The following is a 19248-nucleotide window of genomic DNA, read 5'->3' as shown; positions in this document are numbered from 1 at the left end:
CAACATGATCTTAATGGATATATAATAATTTTGAGGTGGTAAAATGAAGATTTTGAGGGCCTATAGTGAATAGATTGCAAACAAGTATGCTAATTTAGGGGGGATATTTAAGGTTTTAAATGTGTAACTTATCCACTTTTTTTCCCTTTTTACTTAATGAAATGGAACTAAAAATTTGTTTTCGCAGATAAGATAAGATGAGTTGAAATTAAAATTAAAAATTGAATAAAATATTATTAAAAGATATTTTTTTAATATTCTTTTTGTTTTGAGATTTGAAAACGTTGAATTGTTTATTTTATTTTATGTAAAACTTTGAAAAAATTATAATGATTAGATGAGATGAGATAAGATGAGTTGAAAGAAGTTGTAAAAACAAACTATAGTCTTCAAACTTCAAAGAGATCTTTAATTTTTCAAGTCAATATAAAGAAATGAGAGGAATGCATGCAATTCCACAGATAGGAATTAGTAGATGCATGTTGGTCATTGATGAAAAGACTAATGATGATTTGTGTCTGCATAGACCCCATTCAGTCCAGCAAACTTCACAAAATGGTTAATGTACGAGGATTTCTGCAGAAGATTTATAAAGTATTTCTCAAACATGTACACTTCTAATGCTTTTGAATGAATTACTAAACTGGAGAAAAGGATGTATAAATTTATCATATATATATTCAATAAACAAAACTTTTGTTGGTGATGTACAAATAAAATCAGATTCTCAACCTATGGATGGAAACAAAGCATTCAGAATCTACAGCAAAGAAAGCCCTTCCTCCAACATTTATGCTTCCGCAAATGTCTCCGGTCAGCTTTTGCCATTCTCACTGGACTGCTATTCCATTCAGACTGTAATCTGTAGACATGATCAACCAATTTCAATGTGTTGGTAAATCTGATTATATGGAAAGCATACACAAGGAGAAACAAGAAGTGTACAATAAATTACATGGGAAAGGCAAAGGAACGCGTGCTGGTGGCGCTGCTATCTGAGCGAAGAGAGACATTGCCAGAGTAAGCTATTGGACCAGAGTAATTTATAAGACTTGAAAAGGTACCCACCACGGGAAAAACCTCCTCTCCCTGACCTGCCGCAGAAAAACTTGTCTCTCCCTGAGAATGATGAAGTTGCCTCGAATCTGTATCATGAGCATCAGAAATTAAATTTTCAAACTTGGACGTATTTTGAGTTTCAGGACCCTCCTGTCTGGCACTAGCTGCAGGTGCTAAAGAGTCAGAATCGAAAGTGATGCCTCCTCTTTCCTCCTTGCTATTGTAAAAGAACTCATTGACAGGACTGCTATTGTTTGATTCTTCAGCTGCAGAAACCAGATTAGGGGTTGCCAAGATTTGAGCCCCAGTACTGTGGTTTGTTTCTTCAGCTGAAGAAACCAGAGCAGGGCCTGCCAACATAGAATCCACAGCACTATTGTTAGATTCTTTCGCTGCATAAACCGAAGTTGAGCTTGCCAACATTGAAATCCTGCCACTATTGTTTGATTCTTCGACTCCAGACACCAAAGCAGGGCTAGCCAAGATTACATTTTCACCAGAGATCACCTGCATTTAAACCATTAGAATCTACAATGCATCCTCAAACACAACTCTCCCAAGCATAAGCAGGATTTCACTCAACATCAAACTGAATTTCAGACATGAACAATTTGTACTGTTATTGTTTGGAGACTCGATGATCACAACTCCAACTAATCAACTTCTGATCATTCAAATGAAGTGTTTTTTTATTTTTTTAACCGGTTTTTTCTCCTCTTCGGATGTATGGCAATTAGGGGAACCTCATATCCCCCAGTAATAGTTTCATGAAAGTAGTATGGTTCCCAGTTGGGGAAGAAAAAAGCCTCCAATGAAAGGGAACTTATTTACTAACATGAAAACATGAAAAACAGTGCCAAAATAGTTGATCTCATACAAAGGTGGAAATGAATTTATCATTAGTTGTTATGGTATATCACACAATAGTTTCAACTCTGAGATGCATACCTGAGAGGGATGTTGTTCCACGTCTTTGCTGTCAATGTTCAAACAATTTAAGTGGAAAGCACACTTGTCCCTCTCCAGCATTGGAAGCTTATTTCCAGGTAAAAGCCTTTCTTCAGTGGCATCATTCAGAATACTCTCAGTGGCATCTTCCTCTGTCTGTATCAAATCCTTGGAATCGAATTGATTAGCTGAATTCTTCTTCGAATCATTTTCTGACGAAAACATTAATTCATCTGGACTGTAAATCTCAGTGTCTTCTTTTTCTTTCAACAATACTTTGTTTTGATCCTTCTCTGGAGGATGAACAATGAGCACAGTCTTCGTATCTCTGCCACTCCCAAACAAGATCTTCTCCTGGGAAGGCACTCCCTCGTCAATGCAGATGTCTTTGACAACATGATAACCATTCTCTTTGTAGCAAACTGTCAACTCTGGCAATTCACATTCCATAACACCTTTGTCCATGACAAAATCCGAGTCCTTGTCAAAAAATCCTGTTTTTCTTGAAGAATGGGTATGTGATGCAACAAAATCTCTGACCTCATCTTCACTTTCATTTTTCAAATCATCCATGATCATGGAACAATCAAATTTTATAGCTGTCCAACCATCTCTGTCATTTATGGCATATGGTAATTGCACTGCATTTCTCTCAGTGCCCTTTGAAAGCCTCTCCTGATTTTCAGTTATGATCAGATTTTGAGACTTCATAGCAGAAGCCAAGACATTGTTATCGTATTCAAAAGATTTTGAATCAGTCTTATGGCCAAGAGTTGACTGGGAAAGCACTGGCTCACTATCTGCAAATAAATTAAATGTTGGAATGCCAATGCAAATGAAACCAGGAAGATATATCATTCAGGTTCTGTATCATGTTAAGGACTCACAAAAATGAATCCGGTGACTTTTGGAGTTTGAAATGTACTTCATGGAAAATTAAGACCAAAAGTGCCTTGGCCTAACAGAAAGTTATACTAGCTCATTCTGAGACGATTAGTAATGGCAAAGGAAAACGAACAGGGGCATATACAGTGCATGGTTTAACAGAATTAGTTTTACAGCCATGTTAGCATCATTAGTTCACCAAAATTCATCTAACAGTGCACGAAATAAACCCACCTCGAAGAAGTCGGATTCTCAAGTGAATACTCCATTCATCAAGGGAGAGAATTTAAGCATATAGATGACCTATATCAAACTTGCTTACGCTACCAATGCTGAGACAAGATACTCTCCCCCACTCTTGTACAACATAGGGCTGCTAATTGTAATGTGGAGAAAGAAAAAGTATGTGCCAGATCCAGGACTTACATACAAAAAATAGACTCCAATGAGAGGGAAAACTATGTTATTACCAAGTTTCATGCCTACAGGGAAGGGAAAGATGGAATAAATTCCTGAAGCAACTGTGTGTGAGACTTCAAGCTTACAATAGCTCTGATAAGTGTAAGCAACTAAGCGACCCTGCCCATCAAAATGCAAGCCAAATTAAGTAAGATAACCTTCTTCAATTAAAAATCCATAAAGAAAGAAATAATTGACATAATGATGTTCAAGTTTAAAGAAAGAACAACAAGATCTCACTGGTTCACTGCACTATAACAAACCATAACCAAATCCTGGTTTCATATATTCTACATCAACTGATGAAAAAGGTCTCATCAAAAGTCTCAGAAACTGGAAAAACTGCGTGAATCTAGCGATGCAACAGAACAGGTAAAACCAAGAATGTAAAACATGGGTCGGAAACGCACAGCAATGGAAAGATTAAAGCTACGCTCACATTATCATTAAAAAGTTACACGATCCTGGATGTAACCACCAATCCAAATCCATTATATATAACAAAATGCCACCAATTAACACTTTAACTTAAAGAAAAAGGAGAAATCATAGCTTTCTATCACTGGTTGTTGCTAAATTTAAAAACTTTTATCTAGAATATCCAATTTTCAATTAAACAGTCATGATTGTAAGTAAAGACAAGAAGACATATGCAACTTGCTGAGTTTCCAGCAGAAATAACATTAAACAATACTGAATTTAAAAGCAAACCAAGCCTCAATGAAACTTCTGATTTTAGTTTTTTAAAAAAGCATGTCTCTGTTTAATGCAACAGGAACAGTGTACAGCAATAGAATCCAAGGAAATGACTCCATGGATTTTTATTTTTATTTTTTAATTTTCCTATAGTCGGAGAGGGAAACTCTAGGTCGATTATGTGGAATCTAGAGCCGGTTCTCAATGTACATAAAGACGGAAAAAGTTGAACTTCCGTGAATTTTCAACAGCGATATCATAACCCTCCAAAAAAATTAAATATTAGTATGAACTTCAAAGTTCAAATTCCCACCTTCGTTTTGTCTGATACCTCTGAATCGCTGATTGGACACAAGCCATAATAGGATAAAAAAAAGAAGACGCGAAATCCAAAAACTAACAGAGAAAATCCCAGATGGGTTTCACTTCTTCTCATGCCAAAAATCAATAAAAATCAAATGGCAGAATATCAAAGATTTGAATCGGTGCCACCCAACTCACAGACCCACGAGAATGAAAAACAAAATGATAAAAAAAATAGCAACAAATTAAAAAAATAGAAACTGAACAAATAATCACTCTCTCAGATCGTAAACAGAAAGAGAGAGAGAGAGAGAGAACCTGAGGTGGATGAGAAGCCGAGAGAAAGACATCCCATGCTTTTAATTGAACTGGAAATCAATCAAAGCCCAAGCCGGCGAGAGGAAGGAGAAGAAGAGTATGCACGCATGTAGCCAGCTTCGAGAGAAAGATTTTAGTTATAAAGAAGCGTATATTTATTTATTTTTATCTAGGAAAGCCTGATAAATGGTCAACTCACAACTGGGAGAGGAGGAGAGGAGAAGATAAGAGAAGGCAAGGCAAGGGGAGGGGAGATGCCCTCTCTGCAATTAATACTATCTGATAGAACAGAGAGATGTGCAACAATGGTCCCCTAATTAATATTGTTAGCTATGGCATTTAATTTCGCACACATATTACTCGCTCCCGCTTCCACCGCTCTTTACAAAATTTATCATTTACCACTGCGCACCCACTTTTTCTTTTCCGTCCTGTTTCCCGGAAAATCATTCTAAGAAAGAAAAAAGAATCATTCTCTCTCCCCCACTCCAATAGTTCTTCAACTTATATAATCCGTACAAGATCTTCCAGACTAACTCAACTTCCGCGCTGTAAAAATCCCTTCTGAGGAGAGGCTTTGACCCTTAAAATATTTTTCGAAGTGAGTCTGACATTGATGTCGGAGAACCTGAGCTCTGTCTCCCAGAAGTCAAACCTCAAGTGTAATCGTCGGACTCGGAGGGAGGGACTGCCTGCTTGTTTGTTTGCTTGCTGCGACACGGTTGGCCGGGAAAACAGGACTGCGAAACAGAGAGAAATGTAGAGCCTCCTTGTTTTATAAGGCTGCTGTGTCAGATTCTGAGGATCCCAGAGCAGCTCATTAACGATATCTGACTTTTGACCTGCCTACTGCCTAGAAGTTAAAAGATAAACGATTTTATTTATTCGGATTAAAAAAAAATAGAATATATAAAACAAATTTTATAATATTTGTTGAATATTTATAATTATCCGAATGCTATAAAAATGCTGTAATACCTGTTTTATATATCTCATTTACTCTACATCTTATATAATTTACTTTTTCATCAAATTAAAAATGACAAAAAAAAAAGTGATATAAATACGAAATATCATATATTTAAACTTTAAAGACTAACTAATGATTAGTCAATAAACTTTATCTCTTGGATAGTTTAATAGGAATTAGTTGTACAAAAATCTTAATTGATTTATTTATTTTAAAAAATATTACAATTCATCTTTAAATTTTATCACATTTTTTCTTAAATGGTAGACATATAATGCTATTTGAAATATATTTTAGTAAAAGATACGAATGAAATGGCAAAATCTCAAATGAAAAATATTATTATTTTCAATTCTGTTTCATTTTTAAATGGCCTAACCTTTAGTCCATTTTTACAAAAGTAATGATAGAAAAAAAGTGGAATATATTATTAAAAATACTTACTTAGATTTTATATTTATTTATTTTTTAAAAGAAATACGAGATTTACAAATTCTATAATTGTAAATATATATTTTTTTAAAATAAATTATAAATTTTTTTTGGCACAATGGTCACATTAATTTTTACTGATAAATTAATGATAACCATAAATCACATAATTGTTTTTAGAATATATAATAATTTTTTTTCAAGTGGAAATGGAATAGCTCATGACATGGACATTGGACCTTGATTGACTTTGATGGATTTAATTTGGATATTTTTATCTCTAATTTGAGTTATGTATGTGTTAATGTTTAAAAATAGATAACAGGTCAGAATGAGATAAAAAAGTCATTCTCGACTCGTAATGGCAATTTGGGTCTCGATTAGTATAATGTGGAGCCCCCGGCAGTGATCCTGTGTGGCTGTCCGGTATCCATGCGTACATCCATAACAGTGAACAAAAAATAAATTAAGGAAAAATAAAAGAGACTGAGATATCTAAATTTACGTAATTCGGCATAATGCATATAGGCTACGTCCACAAGGCTTTAGAGAATGGAGAATCCACTATAATATAATGGTTTTACAGCCTCTAATGGTCTCTAATCCTCGATGCACAATGAGGATTAGAGATCTATTTTCTGAATGAGATCGTGTTGTTGGTGCTATGGTCACGAGTTTGAAGAAGCTAAAGGAGAAGTCGAAGTCGCAATTTGGAATAAGTCCCAAAATCGAAAGCCCTCTTGAAGTAGTTTGGAAATTTTCTTTTATCCTATGGCCATCCTTCATTTGTGTCACATCACCTCTCATTTATGTCTCCTCCCATTTTTTCCTCTTGACACCTTTTTACTTCTTAGCCTTTTATCTTCTCCTTCTCTATCTCTTTCGTCCCTCCTCATAAGTCCTCTAACCTTGAACTGGGTTTGGAAAGCCACTTTGATATTGTGATATTTCATCCCCACCATAATGAACTAGATGAAATTTTATTTGAAATCTTTTACACCACACACTAATTGCGTGACATAATTTAATTTAAAAGATAAATTTTAAAATTTAAATCTTACAAATCAAATTATGCTATATAGATGATGTGTAGTATAAACGCTTTCAAATATCACTACTTTCCAATTAAACGAAGGTCATGACCTTGACTCTAATAATGTTGGTTTGCCTTTATATATGGACCGCACGTATATCTATTTTTTATGAGTTTGAAAAATAAATAATACATTTAATGGAACCAATGATAATGTCATGGGACGTACAATTTAATATCGAGTTCTTGCTTTCGATTCTACTACCACTTTATTTTCCAAGTGACGTTAATGTTTAAATCCTTTATTATGTACCAACAACACGAAACAATGGTTTGTGTCACCCTTCCAGCAGCTCCTCTCAACACACTTGTTAGATCATTGAACTCGCCACCACTAGACCTTTCAAATCTAATCTTTGTGGCTGAAAAGAGATAAGTGTGTTGCCTTCACGTGCCGTCACAAATTCCAAAGTCTATTGGAGTTGGTCAAAATTGTAATCTGTCATTCTTTGCATATATCATACTGCTTTCCTTTTGGTTTATTTATTGTTAATTAAAATAAGAAAATAGTTCATCTCTTGGATGTTTGTCTGTAGAAATTGAGTCATCTCTTTCTATGAAGGGTGAGGTTGAATTTTTGTTTAGGCAGAAAATATTGTTTCTTAGACATTTGTTTGTAGATAGTATCAGCAATAATGAAGACCAGACCAGTCAAAAAAGGAAATAGTGTACTGGTGGAGCTCCAAATGCATTATTTTGGTTTATGATATCATGTTTGATATGAGGACATTATAGAATGTATCGGGTAATGGATATACGTTTCTTTGATAAATAAATGATGACAGTTTCTCGTAAAAGCTGGTTTGCACAAGTGTTGTGTGTATTTACATGCACATCATGTACGTCGCGCCCGTCTTGTTCATTGGGCCGATGACAATGACAATCTCGTGAGAATTGTTAGGATAATAGTTTAATTAAATAATTTTTTTTATCAATTTAAATTTTTGAGATAAGTAATAATTTAATATAGAAAAATATACATGCACGGATTAGACAAATTAATTCCTTGACTTTTTTTTCTTGATGTCCATGTTTTAGAACAAATTGTAAATCTTTCCTACTTTAAAATAAAGAAAAAAAATATTCACAAATTTATTTATTAACATACCTAATACATTATTAGTATGGATAGCAGTCATATTAATTAATATAAAAAAAAAAGTATTTAGATTCAAATAGGATGTGTGGTTTGGAAAGTGAGTTAAAATGAGATGAGTTAAAATAAAAATTGAAAGTTGAATAAAATAATGTTAGAATATTATTTTTTAATATTATTATTTTTTTAAGAATTGAAAAAATTTATTTATTATAATTTGTGTGAGAATTTAAAAAAGTTGTAATCATGAGATGAAACACTTCTTATATCCAAACGGGGTGTTAATATCGTGTTTTGTATGCCTTTAAGTCAAATTCCAGCAACTCAGGCCTTCCAAACCGGGCTTGCAAAAACGAAGGAGAAAAAAAACTAGAAGAGGGCAGTTTTGGGGCCGGGGAGTCTCTGATGCCAAAGTTAGTAGAGTATTTTGAAAGTTTGTCAATAATGAAAGAGTCTAGAAACCAGAAAGTTTTTTTGTATTTGGAAATTGTTATTTATATCGGGAGTCTGGAGGAGACAAATTGTGCACATGCCTCCTTGGAGTCCATGTCCTTTTTACTATTAATTTTGTCAGAGTCTTTTAATGTGACATGCCTTTGCAACGGCATCATTAATGTGGAGTGTAACTCGGGTAGTGGTGTCATTAATGCAGCGTGGTTTCCCGATTTGCTTTACTCTGCTGGTGCCTTTGGCGGTCTGTCGATGTTCCCATGTCAGAAGATCAAATGTTCTCAGTCTTTCTTGTTCTGCCCTGTACGATTCCCCATGAGCGAGGTGTGGTTGAGTGGTGTCAGGCTTGTCCATCCCATCAACCATCATTGTTTAATTTTCCTTGCAAACGACTTACTTCTAGGGTAAGTTTGGGCCCTAAAGCAGAGTATCGGAGCAAAACCTATTACTCTCAGTCGAGCGCCTAGTGGGCATATGAAGTGAAGGGAAAATCCTCTTATAGTTACCCCACCAATTCCTATTAGGGGTGGGCAGTAGGGCCCCACCCCCGTTCGCCCCGACTCCGCATGGCGGGGCATGCAACCCCGCTCCGCCCATGCGGGGGCGAGTGGCGGGGAGGGCCCAACCCCACCCCCGCCTACATTTATATATATATAAACATAAATATATATTTATATTTTACAAATTGTGTATATATAAATATATATTACAATTTGTTAGACTTGTTCACAAAATATACATTGACAAATTTAAAAACTACATAGTTTAAAAATTAATACACTACAATTTACACAAAATATACACTAGCAAATTTAAAAAGTACATAATTTTTAAATTATAGTCATATTTACAAAATTTAAATTTATAATTTGGGTCTAAAAATGCATTTTTAATTACTTTTGCACTTCGGAATAATTTTTAAACCAAGTAAAATGTAGTATTTTTTTAAGTCGATGGAGGCAGGGCGGATTGGGAATCCGCCCCGCACCCCACCCCCACCCCCCGCCCTGTAGGGGCCGAGTAGCACCCCTAATTCCTATCGTACAGGTCCTATGGGAATTTTGCCTTTCCTTCCTTGACAAATCAACTTTTACAATTGTGGCTATATGACCTTTTCTTTCCCAAGACAGGGGGTTGTGGATTTCTTGGTGCTCATGTGTTGCACTTATACTTCCAGATATATCCTAGTGACCTTTTCGTCTTTACACAATATCTGGCAATGGTTCGCCTTCAGCTTGCATGGCTGTACTTCAACGGTTCTGTTCCACATTAAATGGCGCCCCTTTAGTCCCTTTGTCATTACTCGGGTCGGGTGGTTACTTATTTCCCACGTCACATAATTGGATACGCTTTGCTGGAATTGCGGCGATCGTGGGATCCTGTTGCCTCTGGATGTCAACTGTCGATCTTGCCCAAATAAGGTCCCCTTCTTTCTCAGTAATGGGTTACTTTGTCTATTCTTTCTTCTGCCAAATATCCTGTGTTCCCCTTCCTCTTTCAAGGCCTTCTCCTTGCATTGTTCTTTCTGATTCTTCTTCTTTCTCCCTGGTTGCTAATGGCTCCCAAGAAATTCTTGCGCCCTTTCAGGCTAGCTAGATCTTCTGATGCTGCCCATGCCGCAGACGGGCAGGGCGGTTGCATGGCTGTACTTCAACGGTTCTGTTCCACATTAAATGGCGCCCCTTTAGTCCCTTTGTCATTACTCGAGTCAGGTGGTTACTTATTTCCTACGTCACATAATTGGATACGCTTTGCTGGAATTGCGGCGATCGTGGGATCCTGCTGCCTCTGGATGTCAACTGTCGAGCTTGCCCAAATAAGGTTCCCTTCTTTCTCAGTAATGGGTTACTTTGTCTATTCTTTCTTCTGCCAAATATCCTGTGTTCCCCTTCCTCTTTCAAGGCCTTCTCCTTGCATTGTTCTTTCTGATTCTTCTTCTTTCTCCCTGGTTGCTAATGGCTCCCAAGAAATTCTTGCGCCCTTTCAGGCTAGCTAGATCTTCTGATGCTGCCCATGCCGCAGACGGGTAGGGCGACATTGTTCTAGAGAAGTTTGCTAACTTCTTGTGGAGTTCAGAGGTGACTCCCCTCGAGTTGGAGTCGTTGAGGGATACCTACAAGATTCCTCGAATTGTGGAACTCGAGGTGCCTCCCCATATCGAAGGGCTAGTAGATTTCGAAGATTTTGCCACCAAAGTGGCGGTGTCCCCTGCCATATTATCTAGCGGCCACATATTGCCTTTTTGTCGTTCAGTGCGAGAATTTTGGCTTATTTTGAGTTGGCGCTTGCATAGCTCCCTCTTAGCGCGTTAAGGATCCTTGTGCCTTGCTGCATCATTTGGTGCCACAAGTTGGAGGAGGCCAGGGCTGACTACCCAGACCTCACGACACCTGAGTTGTTCTTTACCCACAACCTTTTTTAGGCGAGGTCGTAATACTTACGGCTTCAAACCGGTTCAGGCATTGGTTTGGTTGGAGTTGCAGTATACCACAACGAGGGGGTGGAGTTGTATATTCTTCTTTCTATCTGGCAAGGGGTGGGAGTTCCCTGTTGGCTAGGCTAATCAGCGCGCATTCCCTGTTTGCACCATATGGGGGGTGTGGGCGATGACAAGGGTCGTCGGCCTACTGCAACCCCGATCGAGGCACTCAGGATCGAGGTCGTTTGTGCTTGGGCGAAGACCCATCCTTACGAAGTTCTTTTAGAGGCTCTGCTAGCTGAGGACAGCCTTCGTCGGCATCTGACCCCTCTGGCCAATTTATGCTCTGATGTAGCCTTCCCGCTAAGGGAGGTCACATCCCAAGTCTGCAGCCGCTCTCCAAGCCTGCCGGTGGAGGGGAAAGGGAAAAAGCCCTGGAGGATTTCTTCCACCAGAGTTGACTTTAACAACCTTCCCATTCCTCCCGGAGGTTCTTCTATAGAGGTGCTCGTTATGCGGCCAGAGTCTTCATCACAGAGAAAAGCAATGTCGATCGCGAACCTTCCTCATGCTGTGCTACTGGCTCAAGGAGTAGTTGCAGGTGTTCAACCTGTGCCGCTAGTTCTTGGGTCTGCTGCTAAAATCGTCTGTCCCTACGACCCCACCGAACCTTTTGGTTGTGAGAAGGTCTTCAGTAGTCTCATCTCCCCTCGACACTGCCTTTGAGCATGTTCCTTCACCCTTGCTCGCAGAGCATTTTGTCGAGGATGGGGAGTCCCCTGAGCGAGTTTCCATCCTATAGTCCCCTCTACTACACTCTCTTGAGGTCGAGGTTGCCTTAGCTGGATATGAAGTGGCAGAGGCCATTGTTTAGGCCGAGGAGATGGTGGCGCCGTGGCGGGCGTTCCTCTTGCCGAGGTAGCTACGACGTCTGCGATCCTTGGCGCGGATGAGGAGGCTATTGATGAGGTCCCGACAAACTTTCGGTCTGTGGCTGCAGAGAGTCTTGTCGACCGTATCTGCAAGGCAGATAGCAAGCACAAGGCTCTTCATTGGGGTAAGATCTTTTCTTGTAAGCTCTATGTGTCTCTTATTCGTTTCCTTCTTTGATTTTGACCCAAACTTTTATAGCAGGGCTTGGAGTGTTTGGCAGCGTTCATCGTGGACGGCCGAGAAGTGGTGACGAGGGAGAATAGAGCACTTCACTCGCTCGTCCAGCTTGCTTTAGGCTATGCAGTGGAGGAGCAGAAGAAGAAGGTAGAGATTGAGGAGGCCCTCATTAACTTGTCGAAGTCCTGGGATGAGGCTGGCCTTCTTCGTCTTGAGGTGGCGCTTGCCTCCGAGGTGAAGGATGGGCTACAAAGGTCACTTGACAATTGTTAGCAGGAGCATGAGCGGTTGTACGCTGAAAACTTGGAGCTGCTCAAGCAGCAAGGCTCTAACGATCGGTCGTACAAGTGGTTGTCAGGGGAGTACGAGAAGGTTTCCCAGTCTTTGATGGACAAGAGAAAAGCCCTGGAAAATGAAAGGAAACTAAAGAAGGACCTAGAGACCGATTAGGCCGAAGCTAGGTGCCCTTTGGAGGCCTGTGACGCTACCATCCGGGGTCTGCAGGAGGAGATGTCATATGCCCGAGGTGTCCGCAATGATGCCTGGCACTTCAGTTACACTGGTGGCTTGGAAAGGATGAAGACTCATATCTTCCGGAATCACTGATGCAATCTTAAGGCTCTGAGTGTGCGGGAGCTTCCCCTAGGCGAAGTTTTCATGGAATAGGCTGCTCTCCTCGATAGGGATCTAATTCTAAGCGCCCTTAGGGGTGATTCTGCCAGACTAAATCCTGCTTGCTGATGGTTGATTCTCCTCGGCTGCAATTTGATCGGCTCTTCTAATGGGTCTTGCTATTCTCTGTTGTTCGAAGTCCCAGTTCCAAACCTCCTCTTCCAAAGCTCAACCTCACTTTCAGCCTTCATCTTCGCACACTCCAGCACGCGACGCTTCGTCTTAAGTTTTGAAATTACCCTCCTATTGCATCTTGCCCTCCTGTCTCCACCCCCTCTAATAGTTTGTCGCACCTCTCCATAGCAGGTGGGCCACTCTTAGCAGCATCTTGGCAGTTGCTGTCACCACACGGCCCAATTAGTTGCCTCCTTATATCCCTTGTTGATTTTCCTCAAAGTAACCTTTGGCATTATTGGCACATCGCAATGATAGAGATCCCTGTCTGTCACTTTTACTAGAATATGATCTGATTAGGCTTCATTTTGCTTGTGCCTCCATAACTTTCTGTTGTATCTAGTTGACTTATGTTGTATATCATTGTAAGCTTGTAACTTGCTGCTCCACATTGTAATTTATTCATTGTAAACTTGTGGCTTCATGTTGTAACTTGTTGATGTTGTAACTTGTTGATTATAAGCTTGCGGCTTCATGTTGTCAATAACATTATCCTTTCTGCTTCCTGTTTATCTTTTGTGTCCGTTCGCTTTCGGGGTCTCCTCTCTCTCTCTCTCTCTCTCTCTCTCTCTCATATTTTTTATGGCCACCCTGGGGGTTTTGACTCAAGGAATTATGGGTCTGCATCGGGCGGGGGGATTGCCGCCATCCAGAGTTTTACGGTTCACCCCGCCAGTACCAAACCCATCCTTGGCGACCCTACCAACCGACGACTCCCTGCTTATACTATCTTTATTTGGCTTCGTTAGTCAGTTATCTTCTTGGTGCCTTTAGCAATGTCGTTGGCGAGGTCGATGTCTCTCCACATTTTGTTTGAGCCTTTTTTTTTTAATCTCTCGGATACGCTTTACCCTTTTTTAGTTCTTCCATTTTGTGTTGTCGTGCTTTATTTTGATATGTAACTGAAAAAAAAAAAAGATCATCATCACATGTCAGCCCTCGTGCCGACGGCTTGGGGGGATATCTATCCCCCTTAAGAGTTAAGCCACATCAGTAAAATTCTGGTTACCTCCTCGGGGTAGGGAGAGACTATGAAGCGTTTTGCTAACCCGCCTCTATGTCCCTCTGAGTAGCACCGTGGCCGTGGAATCGAATAAAATAATCCGGGTTGCTATTTGATGCAATGGGGACCGGGGTAGGTTATTTGGGTAGCTGTGGGGTTGATTCTGCTCTCCGCCTCGGGGAAACAAAATGGCCTATGGCTCGACCCGTCCTCTTGTTCTGCGGGGAGGTAGGTTGTCTGGCAGTTTGGGATTAGGCCCGCTCCTGCCTGTTGTTATTGTGTATTTAATTTCTGATTGAAATATAAGCAAGTTATTATAACTTTATCCTTAGTTTGGAAGACCTGAATTACTAGAACCTGACTTAAAAGTGTACAAAATACGACGTTAATACGGGGCACGTAAGGGTTGCACAAAGGAAATAAGTCCAAAGATGTCTCTTTTCAAAAAACCAACTTTGTTGAAATTTAATCTAAATACATGTAAAATAAGATGTTAACACGAGACACAGAAGGTTGCATAAAGGAAATAAATCCAAATATGTCTCTTTTCAAAAATCCAACATTGTTACTTTTTCGTGCAAAATGTGATCGAATCAAAATGGGGCACCTTCTGAAAGCTTATAATTTTATAAAGACTATTTTAATTAAATTGTCAGGCGAGAAATTGGACTTGTGTATTTCAACGTGTAAAAGTCACAAAACAATTATACCAATCGCATGATCTCGACCTATCCACTTACCCAAGTACGTACTAATCTCAATTTAGGAGACTTTGTGTATAGAAAAACGATATTTACAATTATATGGCGGCTAAGTCTAGTATATTCTTTTTTAAAAAATGAATTAATTTGAATATCAATGCAAAAGTATTTTTTAAACCACGGACTCTACTTTTTTTTAAAAATAATACATAAATTTTGTACACTTTAAAATTATATTTAGTATTACTCTTACGTATATCTTGCATTTCTTGAGCTCTTACAAATATTGAGTTAAACATATCAAATATCTATAAATATTCATCCATATAGACTTTAAGGCTTTCATTTGATTATGCAGATAAGATAAGATAAAATTAAAGTTAAAAGTTGAATAAAATATTATTAGAATATAATTTTTATTTTAAGATTTAAAAAAAATTAAATTATTTATTATATTTTATATAAAAATTTAAAAAAATTATAATGAATAGATGAGATGATTTGTATAATAAAAAAGACCTAATTGATAAGATAAATATAAGAAATAAGAATACAATTACAGACTATTTATTTAGAAGTATCAAAATACAGATATTTCATCCTATCATACGATGTTATAATCATAAAAATTTCATACATAGTGAATAATATCTTAAGTTAGTAGTCCTCTCCTCGGATCCCGTCTAATAAATATTTTTTAAAGAAAAATAAAAAGGAGTGTGAATTAACTTGTTTTTCTTTCTTGTTCTGTTCATAAGCACGCCGCACGCCAGCCAAAATGAAAACACGTCCACCGGCAGAGGCACGATACAATGTCAACGCGCATGCCACCGCAGAAGTAAGGTGTAAGTCACGAAATACTTTTTTGCATTTCCGTGTTAGCTTATTGCTTGAGTTGTGTTGGGCCATCGCTCTGCAAGTGCAAGCAAGGCAAAGGGCAAGGAAGGAGCCTGAACTGAACTGAAATTCCCATAGAACTGAGGCTAACCTTGCACGACTGGTTTTATGACAAGAAAATTGTTCAACTCCCAAAAGCAAGAAAAAGACAAAATTAATGATCGACACACTCGTGATGATGATGATGATGTTGTTGTTGTCGTTCACATGGTCCATATTTTGTTGAGTACAAAGTACAAACATCATCAATTTACATTAAAAAAAGATAAAAAACAAAAAAACAAAAAACAGGGAAACGTCGGTGCTCAAACTGCCAGCCAGCTTTGTTCCACATGAAACTAGTTCGGTTTTAAGGAGATTTTATGTGGCTCTATGTGCTATTTTTTTATATTTTAGAATCGAATCGGTATATATTTAAATAGATATATATCATTTTGATTTTAAAATATATTTAAAATTGAATTGAAACAGATCAATTATATTTTTAATTTTGATGAAATCAATACTAATACTCTAAAAAATCCCAATCTTAGAAGCGGTTGAGGCGGAGGTAGTATTTCTCATGAACATGGAGATGACATGACTTGACAAGAACATAAATGAATAATGATGTTGATAAAAAGGAAGCCATATTGATTTTTCCAAATTATAAATCTTTACTTGATTTCAAAAATTGGCAACAAGCAAATAAAGCAATGACAAGTTAAAAATGAAAGTATTTAAACAATTGATTTACAAAATTATTTAAAAAAGAATTGTTATAACCATAAAAAAATTTTATAAAAATAAATTTATAAATTGACGTGATTTCATATAATATGTTAGATCTAGTTTATAATAAAATTAATATTACAATCTAACGTATTAAATCAAATCACGTTAGTTTATGAATTTATTTTTATGTGATTTTTTCGTGGCGAAAACATTTCTCTTCAAGATTTACTATGTGTCGTTATTCTCATAATATATAACATTTGCAAATTATATGCGATATTTAGCATTTATTATGAGAATGTATAAACAGTTATACCAACACTTGGATTGGTTGGTATTGAAATAAATGAAACTGATGGGTCGTTTTAATTAGTGCAGTTCGTTTAATTGGATTCTCAAGGGGGACAAAGGTAAATTAATCTGCATGGGGATTATCCTTCTTAAATAATAATATATGGGTGAGGAGAAACAAAGTCGAGTATTTTATGAAATTGTTTCATTTCTTTTCATATTTTTATGTTATAATACACATAATTTGACCAAAAACCAACAAACAAAAGATCAATGAATTGCTTTGTTTCGGGGTTGTTTGAATACAAGAAGCCTCTAAACTCAACTCATCTCATCTCAACACACTATCTAAACCTTCCACAGTTTATATTTTCAAAAAGCCACCAACTAATTCTAGGTGAACATTGGAGTCGGACAATCTCAAGGGATGACATAGAGATCTTGGAGTGAGTCGTATAACATACATCTTTAGTTCAAAATTTTGTATTTACACTCTTCAAATCGTCAAGGCTCGTTTGAATAGTGAAATGAGATAAGATAATTTTAGATGAGTTGAAAAAATATTATTAGAATAATATTTTTTATATTATTATTATTTTAAAATTTTAAAAAGTAGAATTGTTTCCTATATTTTATGTGAAAATTTGAAAAAATTATAATGATGAGATAAGACGAGATGAGGTGAGATGATTTCTAAATCCGAAACGAGCCCTAAGAGAATTTCCTTTAAATTATCTAAGATTAATCTAGACTTTATTCTTGAATAAAAAATTATTCTCACCAGTCACTATTTACTATCTCACACCCCGTACTATATAAAAAACACACATATATTATATGAAAATTGCCTCCACATTTTATAAAAAATTATAAATATGAAATGTGTGATGTGAATAGTTGCTGATTTATAATAAAACTCTTCTTAAATATTTGGTGTCAAAGAAAAAAGAAGATGAGGATAAGTTGTGAGACCAAGACAAGAAAAGCATTTGGCATCATATACCGACCAACAAACTAACAAAATGAATAAAGAAATAATAAAAGTTAGATAATTCATTGTACAAAATGACTAGTTTTAATGATCCAGCTACCATGATGTCAACATATAACAGAGCATCATAAGCAGCCAAACACACGTTCCCAGCTTGGTGACAAGCTTTGCCACCTCTTGCACGCTCCACTCCTGACTGCTGCCATTATTTTATTTCTTGGGGGGTCTCTCTCAAATTCTTGAATGTGGTCGGCCAATGCAGATGTGGGATCGTTTAATTTTTAGTTCTTTTTGCCCCCTCAATGCCCATCCCATGAAAAAGTTGCTGTCAAAGCCCAACATGCAGCATTAAAATTATCAACTTCATTTGGCCATATGCATATTCAAGGGACATTTTCAATGAATACGATGGATATCAGCCTCCTCCCCCACCGCATTGGTGTTGACATCTTAATTAACTCTAGGAAAGTTGGGAGATTGTGCAAGAAAAATGAGCTTTAATTGGGTTTATGATAGAGCATGCAGTGCATTCCTTTTGTATATTTTAGGCTTGACATCTATTGTCAAAGAGCGGGGTAAATATTGTCAAAGAGTTCTGTTACATACAGTCCCTTTTATATACTCCTTACGTATTCTACTGATGTGATTGGTCAAATTAGTTATTTTATATTAAAAAAAAATGATGCAGCCAATTATATTAATGGAATGCGCAAATGAGTACGCTGCACATAGAATTTTTTATAGTCAAATTCTAAGATCATTGATAAAAGAATGTGTTCCTAATAAATTAATCTTGGAGTTTATACATTACAAGTATTTCAATTTAGATCCTTTTTAATTGTTTGATCGAATTGGATAGTTTAATATCAAAAGAGACGAGCATAATATTAATAGTAATGCTAAATACAGTCATAAGTTATATAAGTGCTGTCGCTTAGCGCAATTCTTTTGAAAAAATAATTGGATCTACTTTTAAAAAATTTAATTTTTTATATGAATTTTATATTTATTTATTTTTAAAAAAATGAATGTGCAGCTAGATAGAATCTCTTAATGAAAGAGGTTTTAGGCACCGGCAGGGAGTGTGAAGAACTTGTGAGCCTGACTTTTACGCTTCTAAGAGCCCATCGCTAAGGCCCATAGTCGGTGGCCTTTCCGCATCCAAGAGCCCATCGCTAAGGCCCATAGTTCAGCATGTGCTCCCAGGCCATGAGTGTTTTATTCAACGTATATAATTTCAGGAAATTATATATGGTTAATGATTTATGATTTATTATTAATTGATAGTATATATTATTTTATATTTTATATGGTTAATGATAATAAATTAGATAAAAATTATATTTTTACATTAAATTTTTGTTACATTTAGGCTCGTTTGTATTCTTAACTTATCTCAACTCACTTCAACTCATCTCATCTCATCATTACAACTTTTTCAAATTCTCACATAAAATATAATAAACAATTCAACTTTTTCAAATTTCAAAACAATTTTCTCAAATTTCTACACAAAATATAATAAATAATTCAACTTTTATTCTACTATTCACAAACCATCTCAACA

General features: G+C 36.9%; 1 protein-coding gene across 5 annotated transcripts; it reads right to left on the bottom strand.

The window, feature by feature from the left end:
* Positions 1-621: 621 nt before the first annotated feature.
* Positions 622-5481, bottom strand: LOC108983598. 5 transcript variants are annotated; one of them, XM_035686766.1, is made up of 5 exons: positions 4669-5481; positions 2895-3471; positions 2008-2807; positions 956-1566; positions 622-862 (listed from the first exon to the last, which is right to left on the bottom strand). In XM_035686766.1, the coding sequence occupies exons 2-5, from the start codon at positions 2935-2937 to the stop codon at positions 754-756; spliced, it is 1563 nt and encodes a 520-aa protein (XP_035542659.1). In that variant the 5' UTR covers positions 2938-3471; positions 4669-5481; the 3' UTR covers positions 622-753. The 5 variants fall into 5 exon arrangements, with proteins under 5 accessions (XP_035542659.1, XP_035542658.1, XP_018810843.2 ...); XM_018955299.2 differs by having other exon boundaries at positions 623-862; positions 3363-3471; XM_035686768.1 differs by having other exon boundaries at positions 623-862; positions 3127-3471; positions 4669-5480.
* Between the last annotated feature and the right edge of the window lie 13767 nt (positions 5482-19248).

Source organism: Juglans regia, chromosome 16, assembly GCF_001411555.2.
Source record: "Juglans regia cultivar Chandler chromosome 16, Walnut 2.0, whole genome shotgun sequence".
NCBI lineage: Eukaryota > Viridiplantae > Streptophyta > Magnoliopsida > Fagales > Juglandaceae > Juglans > Juglans regia.
Note: the sequence above shows the minus strand (reverse complement) of the source record. Positions and strands in the feature narration are given on the sequence as shown.